A 22,022-nucleotide genomic window follows, 5' to 3' on the forward strand; every position below is an offset into this window, starting at 1 on the left:
ATTAAGTCCATGTTGTTTATTGTGTTGTTCAAGTCCTTATTGATCTTCTGTCTCAATGATCTATCCATTATTGGAAGTGAGGTATTGAGATCTACTACTATCATATTGCCTGTTTCTCCCTTCTGTTCTGTCAAAATTTACTTCATAAAGTTGTATGCTCTGATCAGTAAACTTTTGACTTGCATTTGCTTTCATGTTGCTGCTTAGTGCCCCTTTGCTTCAACTTTAAGGATTCTCTTTGTCATTTCTCATAAGGCAGGTCTAATGGTAATGAATTCCATCAGCTTTTGTTTATCAGGAAAATTCTTTATTTATCTTTTTTTTTTTTTTTTTAAGAGAGAGAGAGCATGCGGCAGGGGAGAGGCAGAGACAGAGAGAAGAAGAGAGAGAGAGAATCTTAATCAGGCTTCACATCCAGTGTAGAGCCCAACACAGGGTTTGATTTCATGACCTGAGCCAAAGTCAAGAGTTGATCACTTAACTGATTGAGCCACCTGGGTTTCCCTTCTCCTTCATTTTTAAAGGATAGTTTTGTTGGATATATGGTCCCTTCCCCTCGCCTCCCCCCTCCCCTTTCTTCCTCCCTCTTCTCTTCCAGCCTGCCAGGTTTCTGCTGAGAAATCCATCGAAAGTCTTATGGGGGTCCCCTTATAAATGAAAAGTTACTTCTCTCCTGCTATTTTAAAAAGTCTCTCATTGTTTTCAACTTGCCAAATTGATTATAATGTGTTTTGGTGTGGATTTCTTTGGGTTCAACTTATTGGAGTACAGCTCATGTTGTGGATCTAGAGGTCTATTTCTGTCTCCAGATTTTGGAAATGTTTAGCTATTATATTTCAAATAAACTTCCTACCACTTACTCTCCTTTTCCTTCTGAAACTCCCCTAATGCATTTATTGGTCTGCTTAGACACTTGGGCAATCTTCGGCCTTTCTAGTTGTTCTGATGACTGGGGGAATTTCAAAAGAATTTTCTTCATGTTCACGGAGTCTTTCTCCTGAGTGAGAATTCTGCTGTTGAAACTGTGTGTGTGTGTGTGTGTGTGTGTGTGTGTGTGTAATTATTGTACTCTGTTCCAAAATTTCTTTGGTTCTTTTATTTTTTTTTATTTATTTGAATTTCTCATTTTATGCATTTTATACATTTTAATGCATTGAATTCTTGGTCTCATTGTGCATCTTTAATGATGATTATTTTGAACAGTCAGGTGTTCTTATACTTCTGTTCCTTAGGGCAGTTTTCTGGAGACTTATTTTCTTCCTTTGATTGAGTCATGTTTCCTTGTGTGTTTTGTAAGTCATTGGGATCTGCATCTTTGAAAAAATAGCCACCATTCCCATTCTTTACAGACTGCATTTATACAGAAATAACTCACTAATCAGTCCCACTAGAGATACTGGGGCTTCTGAAACATTTCTTGGTTGGAGGGAGCTTATGACTTCACCTATGACTGCAATTTCTCTATTGGAGAGGTTTCTGGTTTCTTTTTTCAGGAGCTCATAATCTATTCCTTCTAAAGCCCGTGTGTATATCTGCAAGTGCTCTGGTTCCCCAGCAGCAAGCCACCCTCCCCTCCTTGTTTTTAGTGGCCACCAGACATCCAAAATGTGCCAGCTCCCTGTCAGCATCCCAAATCAGACAAGACAGATATTGGTCATGTGGGCAAGCCTTCTCAGAAATAAGACACTGGGTGCATGCTCCATTCCTCTCCCTCTCCTGAAGGAGAAGTCTCTAGTTGTGCTCTTTCTCCTGATCTTGCCCAGTTTGTGCCACCTACAGAAAGCCAACCCAAACTCTTCTTTGTTCTCAACACCCTCAAGCATCCAAATTATGCCAGTTTTATCAGCAGTCTGAATGAGGAAAGACAAAAATCAGTCACTTAGGAGACACTTTAAAAGCTCTACTGCTGGATGCATACTCTTTCTTTGAGGAAGAAATTGTGAGCCAGGGTGTTTGCTCCCACCACTCAGCTGTGCTGGTTTAGGAGACAGGCTGATGCAGATTAAGTGAAATTGCTAGAATTTCCTTTCCTATCATTTTGCTCATATCACTATTGGAATTTATTTTAAAATGTTTAAAAGGAGGGGTACTGGGTGGTTCAGTTAGTTAAGTGATGGACTCTTGATTTCACCTCAGGGCATGACCTCAGGGTTGTGAGATGGAGCCAAGCATGCTGGGCATGGAGCCTGCTTAAGATTCTATCTTTCTCTTCTTCTGCCCCTCCCTTGACACCCCCCTCTAGAGAAAAAAGTGTTTAAAGGGATTGACTTTAAACATTTACCTCTTTAATATTTGCTTATTAAAAATGAGGTTTTAAAAAAATGAGGTTTTATTTTTTGTGGGTTTTTTTTTGGCTCATCCATAAAGATCTTTTGGAAGTAATAATTAATCTACTTTAAAGGGTTAATTATAATATGCAACAAATATATCTTACTATTATAATCTTGTAATTGTATGTTAAGGATTAAGTGATCTTTGCCTAGAATAGGGCCTATGAACTATTATACCTTCAATATGATTGTTTCTGATATTCTCCTCCCAGTTAGGCTCTTTTCTTATCTCTGCATTTATAATTTCCACTTTTTAAGGTCCACATAGAATATTACTCCCTTCTCTGAAGACTTCTTGAGTTTTCCCCAATTGAGAGTAATCTATTTAATCTTTAAGTTTATATCTTGGTTGTTAAGGATAGACATCATATCACCAGAACATAAAATTTCCAAAGACAGGGATTTTGTTTTCCTTACAACCATATTTAAAAGTGCTTAAAATAAAACATGGCATATGGTAGGATGGTAAGTAAAGATTTTTCGAATGAATGAATGAATTCTGAAAAGTGACTTTATCTTACTATGATTCTGATTCACTGTGATTTTTCATCTATGAAGTCAACATAATAATATGTGTTATATATGGTTATGACGAGATCAATGAGTTAATGGACACAAACTACTAATTTAATGTTATCTCCTATTATTATAATTACTTTCCCATTCATGAATGTTTATCATAGTACATAACCTTAGAATGGGTTTGGAAAATAGTTAAACTTCAGAAATATTTTACTATAAGAGGGAATGTACAGGGAAATACAAGACAACTACAAACCAAAATTATAAGTCAATAGACCTGCACTATAATTTTATTTCTGAGAACACTTTATTGACTATCTTCCTGTCTTCACATCTACTATGGATTTTAGCTTAAACCAGTAATGGATTTTAGGAAACTGAGAAATTATAAGCTTTCTGGGTGCAGACATTTTTTGTCATTTTTTAAATAATATGAAATGGAGTTCCACAAAATATTTTACACATACATGTAAATTTATTCTCTGTTTTGGGTCATCTTTTATCTATAACTTTTAAGTGCACACTCATTTGTGTATATATATCCTTTCTCATCAAATCAGACATGGAATTCCTGCTTATATACTTGTTGGTAGTGATATTACCTTCATTTATTGGCTCTCCTTACTTTTTTTATTGCTGTGTTTCATGTTTGAAAAACTCTCTGCTTCTCAGTATACCAAACCAATTTCTAACATTTGTGAGATTTCTGAGCACACAAAATAACAATGAAGAATTAAGTTGGAAGTGTTCCATTGACTCCTTACCTACAAGACTTGATGTTAAAGATATTAAAAAAGAAGAGAAGGGGTGATTTCCTTGATAATTGCTTAAATTTGTTATGGCAAAAGAGTCGGTAGATGACAATGATATTATCCATCATATTCTAGACCATTTTATTTTAATAAAGGGGAAACTGGGGGGAAACTGGAAGAGAAAACACAGCATGGCAAAAGGTTAAGAGGAGCAGAAGGATGTTTTAATTTTACTGTCCTATTCATTTTTATCCTAATGACTCCTCTTCCTAATCCCTACCTCCTGCCAGACAAGTGACTCTGTGGTACTGCACTATGCACATGTATTGGCACTGACTGATGCACATGACAATGCTATACCTATCTGGAAAGCAGCTGTTTATAATTGCCCTCTCACCAGGTAACAGCTAGTGATTTCTGTTTGGGGCAGATATCTTCTACAGTTGATGCACATGGATAGAGCAGTTAACTAGCAACAATAGTAATCATCTTCCACAGTAGGTCAGGGCTGAAACAACAGCCATTGGAAGAAGTGGTAATATATAAGCTGCTGAATCAAGATTTTTATGAATGTCTAACTTCATAAAATGCAAAATAGCCACCACCACCACTACCACCATCATTTCTCAAAATATTCTAGCCTATTCTTTCCAGTGAGAGGTTACTCATCTTTGTTTCTACAGTCAAAATATTCTTAGATATATAAACAGCTATTTAAATAAAACATCAGGCTTGGTAGTGTCAGATGTAACAACAAAATCTCAAAACTGCTATCTTTGTATAGGTATTTAGAATTCATTAAGTTAATAGTAAATTTAAAATTAAAAAGCTTATAGTAGATTAATCTTTTTTTCAAAATTTGCAGATTCTTACCTCGTGGAACAATCCATGTTTTCAAACCAACACTGATGATCTAACCTCTAACTTATATTTAATCTGCTACTGCCCTCATTATTTTGGTTATCCTTTTCACTGTCTATAAAATAATACTTATGTTAAAATACACACATATTTTAGTTATAAATGTAAAAGTGCTTTGCAAACTTTGAGAAAAGGACACTAAGTAAAATAAAAGGTATTTACACTGACTTTTCATGATGTCTCAGTATTAGTGGCTCAAACATATTGATTTTACTTTAAAATTAAAAAAAAAACATATGGTTCCAATCAAAAGACATAATATCTACAGAACAGTGGTGGTACAATTGATGTCAGATTAGGTTGATGATACATTAAAGTTTAAGCAGCAGCAGACTCTAAGTTTGAAGGAATTATCCATTATAAGCTTCCATCTTATTAAATACCTACTTCAGTGACACCTAGCTTTTGAGCAGTTTTAATCTTTCAGACTTATGACTCTAAAAGACTAGACTTTCTGAATCTTCATTGCTATATCCATTCAACTCTGAAAGGCAATCTGAAGAAGTGAAGTTTTTTTTTTTAAGATTTTATTTATTTATTCATGAGGGACAGAGAGAGAGAGAGAGAGAGAGAGAGAGGCAGAGACACAGGTGGAGGGAGAAGCAGGCTCTATGCAAGGAGCCCGATGTGGAACTCAATCTTGGGACTCCAGGATCATGCCCTGGGCCAAAGGCAGATGCTTAACTGCTGAGCCACCCAGGCATCCCTGAATAAGTGAAATTAAAAATAATTGGAATACATGTTTTATGTATTGTATTCTTTTATGATTTTTAGTGATATGAAGAACTTAAAAAAAAACTCATCTTTTTAATTCCTTCAATTAGCACAGCATTGATCCCATATTAATACTATGTTTGACCATAAGTCTTGCTGTGAGTATTCCACAAGCCAAGAGTCAGTATAAAGCCAGACCTGTCATGAACATAACAAATAATTATATGAACTTTTCAGTATTTTATTCACTGTACATTTCTATATCATTAGCCCTTGAGATAACCTTGCAGTAGGTTTCAATGAACTTGATTTGCTTTGAAAATTACAGGAATAAGAAATTGCAGTGCTATTTTTTCAAATAAAATAAGCATGAAAATTACTTCTATGTGAAATATAGATTTTAGAAAAATGCCATTCAATTTGAGTATTCTGAAGTATATGGAATAATCAAGTCTCTGTTTGGGCCTATATCCTTATCCTTGTCTCATAAAAATATACCAGCAAAGCTTCGTTGCAATGACAAAGAAAGAATAGATCTACCTGAATGCTTGATGAAATTTCTGTTTGGAAACAATAACCTGAGGCTATCAAGAAGAAGCTGGAATGTGATTTTTTTCACCTGCTGCTTTTTCTTTCAATCATCACTGGCACATTTCATTTAGAGGGGCAAGTACATTCACATTATTTTGTTTTTGTTTCTCCATTTATATATATATTTTAGTTAGTGAATTATTTGGGGGTTGTACTTTTTAGGGGATCAGAAACAATGACAGTAGAAATGGAGATAATCTGGTTTTTATAGAACATTTCCAATATTTTATTTTCCTATTAGATTTCATACAAAGAAACTTTGTTACTGCATAGATTTTTATTCTACAATCATTTACCCTAACCCAGGTCAGCAACTTAGGCATTATAAACTTAAAGAAAAAAAAAAAGTGATCTGATTAGATTTTCACTTTCAGAATAAAAATATTATATTTATGTGAAAATTTGATTAAAGTATGTAATTAGTCCATATTTAAATAATTTAAAAATGACAGTATGTTACAATAATGATTAGAAAGCAAGTCACAAAAGATCATTTTAATGAATGAATCGATAAAAGGCGAAACTAGAAGAACAAGGCAAAATGACCAATACATGTTTGATAAGAATGTAAGGAGATGTTGCTTACAATTATTAATGATCATTCTGTTGGATTTCAAAGTTCATGGCAAAAATGCTGCCCTGATTAAATAAATACTCAAAAATATTCCTACTGTTACTGTAATATCATAACAATGTAGCAATATTCTCCAGCACTTGTCAACAAATATGTTTTATAACATATAAATGTTTCATATATATGTGTGTATACTAACATATACATAGTTTATTTAATATACAAATTATTTTCAAGAAGTTTTTAAAATTTGTTTGGTTGGTTATTTGTCTATGAAATTAACGGAGACCAAAAATCATTACCCTTTGCAAAATTTTCTTTACTTTAAAATAAGTGGCTGAAAGAAACATTTATTGCTATCATTCTTACATCCCCCTCAATATAAAAGATATAAAATGTATTATTATTTCACTAATGGTACACAAAAGTAAGTAAATAAGGAAGGAATAAGGTGAATAAAAACAGAATACTCAAGTGTTTTTTAAACTTTTAAAATTTAAGAATATAATTTCACTATTAGTGATCATATAGATATTGCAAAAGTTTTATAACAGTAACCTCCCCCACACACACACACATACACACACACAAACCTCAGGATGCTATCACTCTAATAATACTATTAACATCTTCATTTTTTACTGCATTGCTTTTTGACATGTTAGAGTCATAATGACACAACCATTTTGTATCTATTTCTTTTTCATTTGATAATCATTGGAGTGGTTTTTTACTTTAGTATGTGTAAATAAATTAAGTAGCTTATTGGTTGAATTCATTTCCTTTATAGCTTTCTGACAGAATTGTGATGATTATTTCAATAAGACTGCAATGCATTTGCAGTTTCAGAGAATCAATGTTATTATTCATCTCCTAAGACCAAACTTTCCCTTTGATTAATCACAACATTACATGTAATGCAATGTCTTTTTTTTTAAGTAGCTCCATGCCCAGTGTGGAGCCCAATGTGGGGCTTGAACTCATGACCCTGAGATCAAGACCTAAGCTGAAATCAATTGAGTTAGCCAACTGAGCCATACAGGCACCCCAATACAATGTCTTTTAAAACCCAATGCAGAGTCCATTCTACCATAGGCTTTATAGGCTCAGCTTTGATCCTGAGATGCTTTAGCTCTCTCCAGAGTCAATTCCTCTTTCTGTTCTTCAATATTTGATAAGACAGAAACACTGATATAACACTCTCCCAACAGGTTGTGGATCTGAACACTTTTCATATTTTTTCCAGTCACTGGTAGGTATTTTATATACCATTTTCTCTTTCTTCTGATTATTGGGATGTTAGATTATTTAGATGTTTAGATTATTGGATGTTTAGGTCCCACCCCAAAATTAAAACAACAACAGCAATAGCAAAACTGTACAATACTCTCTTCCAAAAGAATTCATATTTTAATGACTGTCTGGATTGGATTGGAGTTTGTTTTACACTCTCCACACTAATGAGTTTGTATTTGGGTTACTAATATATTTTCTAAACTATGACTTCTGGGCTTACTTGGGAAATCTTAGCAGTGGTGACAGATGAGGGTGCTATTTTTGGCATACTTGATTAGTATTCACTCTTACATCTAAGTGATTTGGATTTTTCACCATACAAAGAAAAATTAATATAGAGACATGTGAGAACACTTCTTGGGTATTCTAAGTGAGTTGGGTAAAATGAGAAATAGCCAGCCTGTTGAATTGGCAGCAACTCTGGTTGTTTCTGCCCAATGGTTTCTGCTTCTTTAAACAATTAAAAGCAATCCGAGCTTTCAAAATTCAATTTCTACTGAAAAATACTGCCCCATCAGTTTTCACTTATGATTTTTGAAATCTCTACCCTTTATAATCTACACACACTATTTTCTACTGGCATTCTTAAGTAAGCAAATCAATAAAATACAAAAAAGAATGTAGAATTAAACATCAAGTGATTTTGCATGATACTCTAATAATGACATGTATTTTACCAAAAGTAAACACAAAATGTAGCTTGATAATTTGGGGGAGGAAAATTATATCTTATTAAGGTTTGATTAAGGTGAAAGGAACACAAGCCTACAAATATTGAAGTAAATGAAATTGTGGAATTTGGTAAAAGGAAGGAAGAGTATCAAGAAAGCAGCCAAACTTGAGAAGCCATCAGTCTGTGTAAGGCCCTTTGGTCTTTCACTTCTACTTCTCTCTTCACATTTACTTCTTCTCTCTGCAGATTATAACCTTGCCTAAAATACTCATATCTAATTTCAAGAGAGGAAATGTTTAAAGTAGACAAAAAAGGGGAAAGGAAAAAAAATTACTATCCAGGCAGTGTTTACCACAGGTTTCCCAAAATAAATGTCATCTGAACTTTCCTTCCTTGCCAACTATTATCCTAGAGCTTGCTAGGCACTTTAATGAATAAAGTGTTGACTTTTTTTTAGTTCTGTAATAAATGCCCAAATTTTAACTACTGTTGAACATCTCTTGTAAAATCAAGACATTATTTATTCTGAATAATTAAAATAATATAGGTCAAATTTGGTGAAATAGGAAGACCCTGAACTTATCTCCCCCTATAGACACACCAAATCTACACCTACCTACAAAGAAATTCCTCCTGAAGAAGAACTGAGGACTGATTAAACAGCTTTTGCACAATTAATGATAGAAGGACCACATAAAGAAGAGAGCAGGAGAAACAGAAACAATGTAATAATGAGAACCCCATTTTTAGTGTGATGACCCGAAATATGAAGGGATATCACAGAGAGGATCTCCCTTGGCTATACCCATTCCAGTTCTAGACATCCTGTGAAGGCAGCCCCAGTGCAGCATTCCATGGGACCCTCTTGGCCCATGCTTGTTCCATCTCTAGTCACCTAGCCAGAGCAGTCCTAGCACAACTGCCTTGGGATCTTCCCATCCCATATCCAATCCAGCAATTCCTAGCATGCTAAAGTATCCAGGCATACATAGTCTACATGTGAGACATTTCTACATAAGACTACTTCTTGAAAACTAGAAGAGGTAGTTGTTCTACCTAATTCATAGAAAGAAAAACAAAGTAAAACAAAATAAGGAGACAAAGGAATATTTCAGATGAAAGACAAGATAAAACACTAGAAAAAACAAAAACGAAAATGAAAACACTAATAAAAGAGATAAGTAATTTACCAGATAAAGAGTACAAAGTAATAGTCATAAATATGCTAACCAAACTCAGAAGAAAAATGGGGAAATACAGTGAAAACTTCAACAAAGTGCCAAAAATATAAGAAAGAACCAATCAGAGATAAGTACAGCAACAGAAATTAAAAAAAAATACACTAGAGGGAAAATAATAGATTAGAAGATACAAAAGAATGGATGAGTGATCTGGAAGACAGAATAGTGGAAATCACCAATCACTTCAGAATCAGAAAAAGACAAAAACAAAAGAATTTAAAAAAAGAAAATAAAGAGAAGGAAGAGGGTACTTGTGTAAGGGACCTCTGAGAACATCAAGCATACCAAAATTCGCATCATAGAGACTCAGAAGGAGAATAGAGAGAAAAAGTGCAGAAACCATTATTTGAAAGAATAATAGCTGAAAAATTCCCTAAATTGGAGAAGGAAACAGATATCTAGGTAAAGGAAGCATAGAATCTCAAACTAGATGAACCCAAAGAGACCTACACCAATGCATATCATAATTAAAATGGTAAAAGGTTAAGATAAATATAAAATGTTAGCAAGAGAAAAACAAATAGTCACATACAGAGAAAACTCCATAAGATAATCTGCTGATTTTTTCAGCAGAAACTTTGCAGACCAAAAGGAGTGGCAGGATATATTTAAAATGCTGAAAGGGAAAATTTTACAAACAGAAATAGTCTACCTGCAAGATTATCATTTAGAATTGAATTGAAGATAATGAGTTTCTCAGAAAAGCAAAAAAACTATAAATACTTCACCATTAAACTGGCTTTACAAGAAATGTAAAGGTGTATTCATTAAGTGGAAAAGAAGAGACTATAACCATAAATAAGATATAGGAAAGAAAAATATTCTCATTGGCAAAGTCAAATATATAATAAAGGCAGTGAGTCGGTCATTTAAAAAGTTAGTATGAGGATTAAAAAATATAGTAAAATCAAGTGTAACTACAATAAGTAGTAAAGTGATACAGAAACTAAAAAACTTAAATTAGGACATAAAAGGGATGCCTGGGTGGCTTAGTGGTTGGACATCTGCCTTCTGCTCAGGGCATGATCCTGGAGTCCCGGGATCGAGTCCCACGTCGGGCTCCCTACATGGAGCCTGCTTCTCCCTCTCCTGGTCTCTGCCTCTCTCTCTCTCTCTCTCTCTCTGTCTCTCTCTCTCTGTCTCTCATGAATAAATAAATAAAATCTTTAAAAAAAAATAGGACATAAAAACATCAAATATGGAGGAACAATAAAAATGTAGTGCTTTTGAACGCATTTGAATTTAAGCAACTAGTGGCTTAAAATAAACTAAACTCATATATATTGACATACCTCATGGTATGTCAAACCTCGCGGTAACTGCAAACCAAAAACCTATGATAAACAAAAAATAAAGAGAAAGTAATACCAAGGCAACAGTGAAGAAAAACACAAACCATAAGAGAAGTGAGCAATAAGGAAAAAAAGCTATAAAAAACAACTAGAAAACAATTAACAAAATGGCAATAAATACATACCTGTCAATAATTACTTGTAATGTAAATGACTAACTGCTTCAATCAAAAGACATAGAATGGCTGAATAAATTAAAAACAAAACAAAACAAGACCCATCTGTATACTACTTACAAGAAATTCACTTCAGATATAAAGACATACACAGATCCAAAGTGAAAGTAGAATGATACCCCATGTAAATAGGGATGAGGGAGCTGGAGTAGCAATACTCCTCTCAGAAAAAAAAAAAAAATATATATATATATCCTTTAAACAAAGGCTGTAACAAAAGACAAAGAAGGACATGGCACTATGATAAAGGCATCAGTCCAAGAAGAGCATATTACATTTGTAAACATTTATGCACCCAACATAAAAGCACCTAAATATAGCACACTGAATATATTTAATAGATATAAAGGGAGAAACTGACAGTAATATAATAATAATAGGGGATTTTAGGACACTGTTTATATCATCCAGACAGAAAATAAATATGGAAACACTGGCCTTAAATGATCATTAGATTACATGGACTTAATAACAGAACCTTTCATCCAAAAACTTCAAAATACATATTTTTTAAGTGCACATGGAATGTTCTCTAGAACATAACATATGTTAGGCCACAAAACATATCTCAACAAATTTAAAAAGAACTGAAATAATATCAAGCATCTTTTCCAACCACAACAATATAAAACTAGCAATCAAGTACAAGAAGAAAACTGGGGAAAAAAACCCACAAACACATGAAAACAAATAATATATGACTGAACAACCAATGAGCCAATGAAGAATTCAAAGAGGAAGTTAAAAAAATAAGTTGAGACAAATGACAACATAAACAGAACTTTCTGAATTTGTGCAATATAGCAAAAGCAGTTCTAAGAGGGAAATTGATTGCCTACCTTAAGAAATAAGAAAAAATAAATAAATAAAAATAAGGAAAATCCCAAATAAACTGTGTAACCTTTTATCTAAAGGCACTAGAAAAAGAACAAAGCTGAAAGTTAGTAGAAGAAAAGTACTATACATCAAAGTTAAAATAAACAAAATAGGAACTTTAAAAAAAAGGAAAGATCAAAGAAACTAAGAGCTGGTTCTTGGAAAAGATAAAAAAATTAATAACCTACAGTCAGATTCATTAAGGAAAAAAGTAGAGGACCCAAATAAATAAAATGAGAAATGAAGGTGAAGTTACAATTGACTCAACAAATATAAAAGGATCATAAGAGATTACTACAAACTGTCACACACCAACAAGTTGGAAAACCTAAGAAGAAATGTATAAATTCTAGAAATGTTCAATATCCAACCCCAAATCACAAAGAAACAGAAAATCTGAACAAACAGATTATGAGTAATGAAACTGAATCAAACACTTTAAAACTCTAGGAAAACAAAAGTCTAGGACAGAATGGCTTGACAGGTGAAATCTATCAAACATTTGGTACCTGACTTTCTAAGATTGTTTTTTAAAAAATGAAGAGGAAGGAATGCTTCCAAACTTATTATACAAAGCCAGCATAACCTGGATACAAAACCAGACAGATACCCCCCCACACACACACATGCACACAATTATAGGCCCATATTCCTGATGAACAAAGGTGCAAAGGTCTTCAAAACAACGTTAGCAAATTGATTCAGATATACATTAAAGAGTGCATACAGCACAATTAAATAGGATCATTCCAGGGATTCAAGTATGGTACCATGTCTGCCAATCAATCAATGTGATACTTACATTAATACAACAAAGGATCAAAATTATCTGATCATTTGAAAAGATAAATAAAAAGCATTTAGCAAAATTCACCATCCATTTATGATAAAAACTCTCCACACAGTGGGTACAGAAGAAATGTACCTCAACAGAAAAAGACCTTATATGGCAAAACCATAGCTAGTATCATTGTCAATTGTGAAAATGTGAAAGCTTTTCATCAAAGATCTGTAATAAGACAAGGATGCCCCTTATCACCACTTTTATTTGATATAGTATTTGAAGTCATAGACACAACAATTAAAGAAAAAAACATACAAAATGGAAAGGAAGAAGTAAAACTATCACTATTCACAGGTGACCTGATAATATATATACAAATCCCTAAAGACTCTAGGAAGAGACCATTAAAACTAATTTGTGAATTCAGTCAAGAAGTAGGATACAAAATTAGCATATAGAAGGTTCAGTTTCTCTACATTGATAATGAACTATTAGAATGAAAAATTACATGTAAAATTATATCAAAGAGAATAAAATACCTAAAAATAAATTTAACCAACCAAAGACCTGTACACTGAAAAGTATAAGACACTGATGAAAAGAATTGAAGATAACACATACACAAAATGGAAAGATGCACGGTACTCAGAGGTTGGAAGAATTAATAATATAATTAATAAATTTTCCTTACTACCCAATACAATCTAGATGTTAAATGCAATCCCCATCAAAATATTGATTACATTTTTTCATATATTTAGAACAAAGCTTCATAAAATTTGCATTGTACTACAAACGACTGCAAATAGCCAAAGCAATTGAGAAAAAATGAAGCTGAGAATATCACATTGCCTAGTTTTAAATTATAGTACAAAGCTGTAGTAATCAAAACTGGATAGTGCTGGCATGAAAAAAGACACAAAGAACAACAGAATAAAGAGCCCAGAAATAAACCCATATGTATATATATATGACAAAGGAAGCAAGAATACTAAATGAGAAAAAAACACAGTCTCTTCAATTAATGGTGTTGGGAAAACTCAACTGCTACTTGCAAAAGAATGAAACTGGATCACTGTCTTACACTATATATTAAGATAAATTCAAATGGATTAAAAATTTAAATATAAGACTTGAAGACTACACAAAAATTCTTTGAATAAACATAGGCAGTAAGTTCCTTCATCTTGGACTTAGCAATTTTTTTTTGAAGCTAGTTTTCACAGGCAAGGGTAACAAAAGCTAAAATAAACAAACGGGATCATATCAAACCAAAAAGGCTGAAGAAAATCATCAACAAAACAAAAAGGCAATCTATTGAATAGTACAATGCATGATGTATTTTCACATCATATATCTAAGGGATTAATATCCAGAATACAAAAAGAACTTATATACTTTAATATTTTAAAAAATCAAAAACATAAGCAGAACACTGGAATAGACATTATTCCAAGAACACATACAGATGGCTAACAGTCACTTGAAAGGATACTCAACATCATCTCTCAACAGTGAAATGCAAATCAAACCATGAGATATCACCTCACACCAGTCGGTCTGGTCATTATTAAGAAAAACAAAAAAATAGCCATGTTGGCAAGGATGTGGAAAAAAGGGAATCCTAGTACACTGATGGTGGAAATGTAAATTGGTGCAAGGTATAAAAAAACAGAATGGAGTTTCCTCAAAAAATTAAAAATAGAATTACCATATGATCCATAAATTTCATTTCTAGGTATTTATCCAAGAAAAGCACCAATTTGAATAGATATTTGCTTCCCTATGTTCACTACAGAATTATTTACAGTAGCCAGGGTCTGAATACAGCTTACATATCGGCTGATGAATAAATAAAGAACACGTGACATATATGAAGACAGAACATTACACAATGGAATACTACCCATAAAACTGAATGAAATCTCTCCATTTGTGACAACACATCTGCACCTGGAGGGTATCAAGCTAAGTGAAATAAATTAGACAGTAATAGACAAATACTGTGTGATTTTACATATACGTTGACTCTAACAAAGCAAAACAAATCATCAAAATAAAACAGAAACAGACTCGTAGGCACATAAAACAAACTGTTGGCTACCAAAGAGGGAGTGGTTGAGGAGCCAGGTGAAATACGTGAAGGGAATTAAGAGGTACAAACTTTTAGGAACAAAATAAATAATCGTGTATTCTGGGAGAGAAGTTTGAAGAAACTATAGCTGATGGCAGAAAAACTCAGACTGTCTGCAACTTCACAGACGGCTCATTGGTTCAACATCAGGAATGGGATGGGAAGGAAAGCACAATAACAAGAAAGTTGGAAGATGGGAAATTGGTGGTGGAATGCGTCATGAACAATGTCACCTGTACGCGGATCTATGAAAAAGTAGAGTAAAACTTCCATCATCATTTTGGACAGGAATTAGCTGTGAGGATGAACAAGCTCAGTTCAATGAGCAAATCTCCATACTGCTTTTTTTTCATTACTGTGTTCAATTATTTTTACCACAAACATTTTACATGCAACTATTTCAAAGTGTTGATTTAATTAGGAACATTCCTTTGGTTAGTAAATAAATGTGTTTGTGCTAAAAAAAAAAAAAAGTCATTGGGATGTAAAGGACAGCATAGGGAATATAGTTAATAATATTGTAATAATGTTATATGGTGATAAATAGTAACTAGACTTATCACAGGGATCATTCCAAAATGTATAAAAATATAAAATAAATATAATGCACACCTGAAAGTAATAAAATATTATATGCCAATTATACTGAACAAATAATTAAAACAATCTAAAATAAGATGAGACATTTAATTTTAAAACAATTAATGGGCTCTAACAAATTTAAGGTAATTAATTATCAAATACCAGTCAGAGCCATTAGGGATATTACACTATATTTCACTGAATCTTATAAAATGACTTATATATACATCTTGTATAAATTGGACAAGAAAATACATGCAAATATCAAGCTTTCAAATACCTAATATTTAATGATAGTTAGTATTAATTTTTCTAACCCATGAAACTGGAATGTGCTATTTATTTGGGCCTTCAATTTCTTTCAATAATGTGTAAATTTGAGTGTACAAGTCTTTCACATCTTTCATTAAATGTATTCAATAAAATACCTTATTTTTAAGTTGTATTTACTAAACTGTTTTCTTAATTTCATTTTTAATATATTCTTTCCAGTATATAGAGATAAAATTGATTTTTATAAATTGATCTTGAATCCCACTTGCTGAACTCACCTATAAGTTATAAAAGGATTCCCCTATGTTCAGAGAACATGCTTTGGAGGATTTCAATCGTTTTTAACTTATTGAGGCCTGTTTTCTGACTAGCATATACTCTATTTTGGAATACATCTGTGCTTGGGAAGATTGTGTATTCTGCTGCTGTTAGGTGAAATGTTCTATAGATAAATTTAGTTGATTAGTTGTGTTGTTCAGGTATTCTGATTCCTTGTTGATTTCCGCCCAATTGTTCTAGGCATTTTTGAGAACAGTGTATTAAAATCTCCAACTATTATTATTGAATTTTCCCTTTGGCCAGTTTTTGTTAAGTATAAGATAGTTGGTTAATATTTAATTCTCAGCATTTTGAATAGGTCATTCTACGGCTTGCTGGCCTCTATTGTTTCTCATAATTCAGCTATTATTTTGTTGAGGTTCTCTTTTATGTGATGAGAGGTTTTGCTTTTCCTGCATTCAAGATATTCTCTCTATCTGGCTTTCAACATTTCGACTATGATGTGTCCGGGTCAGAATTGCCTTGCACATAATTCTACTTAAAATGTATTATCAAGTTTGCTGATTCTTGCATCTGCCAGTTCAAATCCATACTTGAACCCCCCTAGGGAATTTTAAGTTTTGGTTTTTGTACTTTTCAATCCAGATTTCCTTTTTTTTATAATAAATTTATTTTTTATTGGTGTTCAATTTACCAACATACAGAATAGAACCCAGTGCTCATCCCGCTAGGTGCCCCCCTCAGTGCCCATCACCCATTCACCCCCACCCCCTACCCTCCTCCCCTTCCACCACCCCTAGTTCGTTTCCCAGAGTTAGGAGTCTTTATGTTCTGTCTCCCTTTCTGATATTTCCCACACATTTCTTCTCCCTTCCCTTATATTCCCTTTCACTATTATTTATTATGCTGAGTGAAGTAAGTCAATCAGAGAAAGACAATCCAGATTTTCTATTTGGTTCTTTTTAATAATTCAATTTCTTTATTTATATTCTCCATTTCATGAGGCATTGTCATCATGCCTTCCTTTAATTCTTTAAGCATTGTTTCCTTTATGTCATTAAGTATACTTAGGATAGCTGTCTTGAATTCTATGCCTCTGGTGCACCATCTAGACTCTTTCAAGAGCAGTTTTGATTGTGGGGTGTGTGTGTGTGTGTGTGTGTGTGTGTGTGTGTGTGTGACGTTTTCCTATTTCTTAGAATATCTCAAAATTTGTTTTGGCTGAAAAACAGACATTTTAGGTATTATAAAAATTCTGCATACTAATCCCAACCGGTGGTTATTGCTGTGTTTGACTTGTACATTTGTCTGTTCAGTGACTTGGCTGATTTCTGCACTCTGTCCCTGTAGTATGCAACCTTTGATGTTCCTGTTCAGGTTCTCTGGCTACCTAAGGGTTACTCCTACGTCAGGACAAGATATTTATTGGTCAAAAATCTGCTTTATTCCCTCCTGGCAGTAAGATTTTTACACTTTATCATTGGATATGTGTTATTGGCTTAGAGCTGCTTTCACAGGTCACAGAGTATTTCCTCCCACATTCATCCAGGGACTAGTAGCTTGGGAATTTCTTCTCCAATCACTCCTGAGAGGGTGCATTATAGGGCAGGCACAGTCTTAGAGACTGCTAAGGAGGATTGTGATTTTATTTTTAAGGCTGACTTCCATGGATTTGCCCCTGGGTCACAGTAGTTTTTTGTTCAGTTAGTGTTTGGCCAGAGGTTGTGTTTAAGCCTCTTGTGGCAGAAAAGCATCCACCCTGTAATAGTGGATCTGTGTGTGGCTTTGATAATACTTCCAAGTCCGGCTTTGATTACTCCTGAGTGTAATTCATGAGGTCAGCCTAATGCATATGCACAGACTTCCCAACCTCCAAAACTGACTATTTTCATAGGAGGGCTTTTTATTCTATCTCTTTACCTGACTCTATTAAACTTCTGGCTGTTCTGTTGTTCTGCATGGAGCTGTAAACTTCCGCTTAATAACTATCAGGTCTCCATTTTTTCCCCAGATGATGAGAACTTTTAAGACATATTTTCTTAGTAAGTTACAAATATGCAATACAGTATTATTAACTATAGTAACCATACAGGATATCACAACCCCGTGACTTACTTTAGGACCCCTTTAGCCATGCCAGATATCCCCTAATCCTCGCCCCACCTCTGACAACCACCAATCTGTTTCCTATATCTATACATTGTATTTGTTTTTTAAATTCCACATGCAGGGAAGCCCAGATGGATCAGTGGTTTAGTGCTGCCTTCAGCCCAGGCCATGATCCTGGAGTCCTGGGATCGAGTCCCATGTCGGGCTCCTGCATGGAGCCTGCTTTTCTCCCTCTGCCTGTGTCTCTGCCTCTCTCTCTCTCTCTCTCTCTCTCTCTCTGTCTCATGATTAAATAAATAAAATCTTAAAAAAAAAATTCCACATGTAAGCGAGATCATGTGATACCTGTCTTTCTCTGACTATTTCACTTAGCATAATGCCCTCAAGGTCCATCCATGTTGTTGCAAATGGCAAGATTTCTTTTCTTTTCTTTTTTCTTTTTTTTTAATGGCCAAACATACACAGACACACAGAAATCCCACATCTTTAGTCATTCATCGACTGACACTTAGATTGCTTCCATGTCCTGGCTACTATACTCCATTGTCCTTGACAGATTCCTTAGGCATGGAATTCTCTTCACTCTGTCCCCAAAACTGTCAATCCCGTTCAGTGGAGCTCCAGATCTCATCCTGTGACCTTCTTTCCCCTTTTCCAGACTGCCACCCCCACCAAAATCACTTCACTGGTGCTAGGGATGGGGGCTTTACTTTTCACTGTAATCCTTGTTCTATGAGTGGGTACAGGGAACAGGGTGGTTGGCATACCATGGTTTTGGCCTAGCCTGCCTGGTTTAGTACTCCCACCCTATGAATAAGCTGGGGTAGGGAGATAAGACCTTCAATATACTTGGCCTGATGTACCTGCAATAGAGCTGCTGTGCTATGAGTGGGGGCTACGTAGAGGTAAAAAAAGACCTGGCCCTCCTGTCCATATGTGCCTGTAATGAAGCTTTTGCTACATTTCCTGTGTCGGACACTGGCAGCCTACCCCTCCTGGGTAAAATTATGGTCCTAGACTGGAAGATGAAAAGAGAAGGAACTCCCATCTTCTTGACTGCACATGTCTGGAATACAACCTCCATAGCATGGATCTAAAAGGATGGGAAGGATGATGGTAAGAAAATGGGACAAGGGGAAAAAAGGTCACAGGATGAGGAGATCTGGAGCTCCACTGAACAGGATTGACATTTTTTGGAACAGAGTGAGGAGAATTCCATGCCTAAGGAATTTGTCAAGGACAATGGAGTACAGTGTCCAGCACATGGAAACAACCTAAGTGTCTATCAATCGATGAATGACTAAAGATGCGGGATTTGTGTATGTGCTTAAATGCCACGGCCTCTTGCTGTTCTTTCAGTGACTTAGATTTTCACGAATGAATATTTCTTCATTTGCTTAACACTGTTAGGACAATTTCCAGAGACTTTCAGTGACTGGATTTTTAAGAATAATTCCTATCTCTTAAATTACTATTTTCCTGGGAAGAGGATCTGTCTAGTTCTTTCAGAAGTCCTCCCTTCCCTAAGTGTTTTTTTTTTTTTTAATTGACTGCATTTTTATTATTTTACTTGAATTGTGAAACTACCTTGACAATTAGTAGTAGATATATTTACTGTATGGAATAAGTTCCTAATTAGATTTTGCAAGTAAATAGTTTAGTTTTTAAAGAACACTTGGGCTCACAAATAGAAAAAAAGCAAGCCATTTCTACTGGCAGTATTTCATATTGAATAATTTACATTAGTAACTAAAGCTACACACATAGTTCTTATCAGAACATGGCATCTGTCTCTTCAGACAATGAAAAGCACCTTTTGGATGAGGATAATATATTGTGCTGCATCACTGGGTTTCTCATCTTGGCACTTCTGTAAATCTAATTATGAGATATATGCAGCACTTGCTAACTCCCATTAATGGAAATGGATGCATCAGTGACCCCCATTTTACTGAGTCTAAATAAACTAATACTCTATCTCTAAAGCACACCCAAGCTATTTAAACCTTTCTCCTCTGGCTAAGCATAAGAACAGTAAATTATCATAAATCAAAGTTCACTGATGTATATATGACAATAGAAGCAAATTATTAATGTATGAATATTTTCATTCTTTCTCTCCCCCCCCCCCACATCTCTTTCTGCTAAAGAAGGCTTGTAAAAGCATTTATGTCAGGGAGTTTTACATTTCAGAATCAAGAGAAATTGTTGGACTGGTGGGCAAAGGACCAGTGGCTAGGGGAGGGAACGGAGTTTTCAGGGGAATTTTGAAAAAACTAATGAGGGACTGACTAGCTGTTTGAATTGGAGAAGAGGAATGATGAGAAAAGAGAGTAAAAATATAAACTGATCCTATGGCTTAAAAATTTGTCATGGTTATATGAGAATTATATATAAAGAACTTTAATTGTTTTGAAATTGCTGTTTGGTCAACAGAGTGTTATTTATTTGACTTTAATTTTATTCTTACTCTGAATCATTTTAGTCATTGCTTTTAACATATTTCCAAATATAAAGATTTTTTTCAAATATAAAGATTTAATGCAAATTGTTATTAATAATGAGTTTAATTTAAGAAAATCATATTAAGGGAAACACCTTACAGCCCCAGTATATTTCAGACTACATTGGCGGTGAGAACTGTTATGAGAAACAAAATCAGCATTGTCTTTTTAGCATCTTAAGTCAATCTTTGCTCCTTTACAGTCACAGTATTTTTGAGCAAAAGGGAGAAGGGAATGTACCCCACGTCAAGCACACTAAAAATACTAAAAAGTCCCTGTCTATTTTTATATGTAAACTATATGGATGGTTGACTATTTAGACTTTACATTAAGTGTGCTTAATAAGTTTGCATTAAAATGCAAGTAATTATTTACATATTATAGAGTATTCTGTGACTTTTATATATCATGCATAAAATTCTCACCATAGGGATTCTGGGTGGCAGGGGTGCATTGATTGTATAACATTTGGAAATGAAGCATCTAAATTAAGCTATTTCCCACAGCATCTAGATATTTCTCAATTAACATTTAAATGTAAATTTTTCATCTTAAGCTTGGCAACTTCTTTCTCTGTATATGGTGAGTATCGTGGAGGGTTTAGCTAGATCAAGACAACTGATGTTTTTGGTCAACACTAGAGCCCCTTCATCTGTTTCCACAGTATCTTTTGCATATCTGTTTCACTGCAGAATACTTGTGTGCGTGTGTGTGTGTGTGTGTGTGTGTGTATTGCGTGCATGTGTGTCTAGAACACAGCAACCACCCAGGATGTTAAAGGAATAAATGAGTAAATGAATAAATGAATACTTGAATAATTCTAACTAGATTATGTACTATTTACCCGCAGGTCCAGAGTTAATATACAAATGCCTGCTACTTGTTAGAATGACCTTCATGCTTTCTGTTTCCTTCAGTCTTTCTGTGGGAGTATTCTAGAGTATAGCCATGGGTTTGGGAAGATCAGCTGGAAGAGGAGTAGGTGATGTCTTTTGTAGGGCACAGGTTCAACATTTAGTACAGAATAATAATATGGGGTTCAACCAGGGACACAGAAACCTCCAAAATAAGAGATAAGATCTATCCTGGGCTGAGAACCAGAAGAAGCAGCCAGATCATTATGAGAGGTCAGGACTACACACAAATGAAAGCCAAGAAGTGAAATCAAGCTTTAAAAAAAAAAAAAAAAAAAAAAAAGGAAGAGGCATTTAGAGTAACAGGGACTAGATCTAGTCCTAGAGTACAATTAAACTGAGGAACTAAGAGTTTAGTTACACAGACAAGCAAAGGGCTGAGTCAAGAACTTTTGTACACATATTTCATGTCTTAGAGAGACCAT

The 22,022-nt window shown here is 34.3% G+C and overlaps 2 protein-coding genes across 2 annotated transcripts in view; one reads left to right on the plus strand and one right to left on the minus strand.

Moving 5' to 3' along the window:
• LOC140596446 (putative fatty acid-binding protein 5-like protein 3) overlaps nucleotides 1–15,307 on the plus strand; it is a 54,952-nt gene extending 39,645 nt beyond the window's left edge. The window contains exon 2 of the mRNA XM_072745080.1: nucleotides 14,986–15,307. Within this exon, the coding sequence (XP_072601181.1) occupies nucleotides 14,986–15,200 (215 nt within the window). The 3' untranslated portion in view covers nucleotides 15,201–15,307. The remainder of the gene's footprint in view (nucleotides 1–14,985) is intronic.
• The window catches only part of LOC112912724 (low-density lipoprotein receptor-related protein 1B-like), a 1,003,376-nt gene that overhangs the window by 940,629 nt on the left and 40,725 nt on the right, over nucleotides 1–22,022 (minus strand). The window lies entirely within an intron of this gene.

Source organism: Vulpes vulpes, unplaced genomic scaffold, assembly GCF_048418805.1.
Source record: "Vulpes vulpes isolate BD-2025 unplaced genomic scaffold, VulVul3 Bu000000626, whole genome shotgun sequence".
NCBI classification, from domain to species: Eukaryota; Metazoa; Chordata; class Mammalia; order Carnivora; family Canidae; genus Vulpes; species Vulpes vulpes.